Source organism: Cucurbita pepo, chromosome LG19 (genome assembly GCF_002806865.2).
Source record: "Cucurbita pepo subsp. pepo cultivar mu-cu-16 chromosome LG19, ASM280686v2, whole genome shotgun sequence".
In the NCBI taxonomy this organism is placed as follows: Eukaryota; Viridiplantae; Streptophyta; class Magnoliopsida; order Cucurbitales; family Cucurbitaceae; genus Cucurbita; species Cucurbita pepo.
Window position 1 is genome coordinate 6,761,295 of NC_036656.1, and position 2,081 is coordinate 6,763,375.

Sequence of the window (2,081 nt, forward strand, 5' to 3'; positions counted from 1 at the left end):
GACAAAGCACACTCGTTCATTTGAGTCTTTGTTTAATAGCTGGGAGTTTTCAACCTCTACGTTTAATTCAGGTTTCTATAGTCTTCCAACGCTCTCAAGTCATGATTTGTTAGTGATGGGATTGTTTTCGTTAGTCACTATTGGAGCTTACTTCAGAACATGAAGTGATGTCTATCATAGTTAGCTACGACGTAGTTGTGTTGTGAGCTTAGATTGAGGCTTAGTGCTAAGATTTCAGAGAACAATTGTCTGTTCTATTCCATTATGGCATTTTGTAACTCGCAACAAAAATTCAATCTGTATATATTTCCACGATTGAGTTTGCCAATTTTTGTTTGGAACAAAGCCCCAACAAGTGGAGTGGCATGATCATATTATAAATACACTGAATTCATGTATAATAATAGCAAAAACAGAAGGTGCAGAATTTCCTCACTTTTCGGCATCTGGACTCGTCTCTGTCACATATTCCCTCATCAGTCTCGTGTTAGATTCACCAACCATCTGAAAATAATGAATAGCAGCAACTTACCAAACAACTGAACATAATGCTATTAAGAAAATGGTAGAGAAACAGACCAATTTCCTTACTTTGGATGCTAATCGCTTGAGGTTATCCCATTCGAAATCGTTTTTGCAGTATGCAGATCGAACCTGGAATCAAATAACTTGCCAGCTTATGAGCGTTTCCACGGTGGGGGAAGCATTAATCAAGTCTCAAGTGAACAGACTCACCTCTAGTATGCGCAATGCTGTCCCCCCAGCCATGAATTTGACCATCAGTTTAAGGCTCATTGTTAGAAACAGTCAAACACAAACAATAAACTTCAATGTTCTTCATTCTTGACTAAATTATCTATCAAGTGTAGAATTGGGTTTTACCGAGACTCTTATGCCTTGAGGATTCCCGCATCAAATTGCTCAGGAACTTGTCCCCATCGTTCAGTGAATGCCTATCAAGAAACTCCATTAATTCTGCGTGCGCCTCTGGATTGTAGCTCTGTTCTACCAGAACAAGAATCAATACCAACAACATCGCAGAGCAATTAAAACAGAGTAATAATTGAAGAGCAACCTCAAGCTGCGCAGTCACGATCCTAACAGCAACATACGTGAAGAAATTGTGCAAATTCTTGGCTGCCTTCGCTTCGGGCGATGCTTCTCCAAACCCTGATTATGAATTTATAGAACGAACAAAATCTGTGTATATGAAATGGAAAGACAGAAAGAAATAGAAAGAGAGAACCCACCGGGGACATACATCTTATGGCAATGCAAGCGCAAAGACTTGGAAGCTTCTGGCTTTCTTGGCCAAACTGGATTGAAATTTCTTCTGTTTAAATTGGGCAGTGGGAAAACAGAAGGGAAGTGAGTAGGGGAGAGAATCCTTGCACATGATTCCATAGATGGCCTCGAGCTTTATCGAACTGCTTCACAAGAAAACTGGAACCAGAGAGCCAGAGAGATATTTTGCCTCGAGCTTTCTTCGAGGGAGGTTCATTCAAACCACATAAATAACCACTCAAAATATCAGACCATTACTGAAATTAGCCCATTTAGAACAAATTAAGCCCACTTGATTCGGCCCAAAATAGAAATTCAGGGTTACATGTTGGTCATCCTTTAGGTTATACTGCTACGGACATTCTTGCTAGATTGAAACGTATGCAAGATTACTCTGTTTTGCACCCAATGGGCTGGAATGCATTTGGATTGCCTGCGGAACAGTAGGCTATTGAGGTTTGCTCTTCCAGCTTCCAGTTAGCTTACAATGCCTGAATTTGATGATTTTATACCCACGGGAACAGGGGAAGCTCCACTTGCAAAAGCAGATTCTTGGGTATTTCTCTATTTTGTTTGTTGACTTCGTCATTAGTTCATTCCCAAAGGAGATCTCTAATTTTACCTGTGAATGCATCTGAAAATAGGAAAGAGATATCAACCAAACTATAATTAACATTAAAGTTCACCTTCCAAGTGCTGCATGAATAGGTTCAGGTTTCACATAAATAACCCATTTGATGGGTTATATTAACCACTACAATTGGCATATTGAATTTGTGTTTTATGAATGCAGTTGC

The 2,081-nt window shown here is 39.6% G+C and overlaps 1 protein-coding gene across 1 annotated transcript; it reads right to left on the reverse strand.

Moving 5' to 3' along the window:
• Window positions 1-279: 279 nt before the first annotated feature.
• On the reverse strand, window positions 280-1,497 carry LOC111781852 (chaperonin-like RBCX protein 1, chloroplastic). Its single transcript, XM_023662571.1, has 6 exons — window positions 1,251-1,497; window positions 1,076-1,170; window positions 883-1,000; window positions 736-752; window positions 592-654; window positions 280-504 (listed from the first exon to the last, which is right to left on the reverse strand). The coding sequence occupies exons 1-6, from the start codon at window positions 1,402-1,404 to the stop codon at window positions 433-435; spliced, it is 519 nt and encodes a 172-aa protein (XP_023518339.1). The 5' UTR covers window positions 1,405-1,497; the 3' UTR covers window positions 280-432.
• Between the last annotated feature and the right edge of the window lie 584 nt (window positions 1,498-2,081).

Coding starts and splice junctions, on each gene's coding strand:
- LOC111781852 (XM_023662571.1), bottom strand. CDS start 1,404: ATGGAATCATGTGCAAGGATTCTCTCCCCTACTCACTTCCCTTCTGTT. Junction 1,171..1,250: donor CCATAAGATGTATGTCCCCG/GTGGGTTCTCTC, acceptor ATTCATAATCAG/GGTTTGGAGAAGCATCGCCC. Junction 505..591: donor TCAAGCGATTAGCATCCAAA/GTAAGGAAATTG, acceptor CATTATTTTCAG/ATGGTTGGTGAATCTAACAC.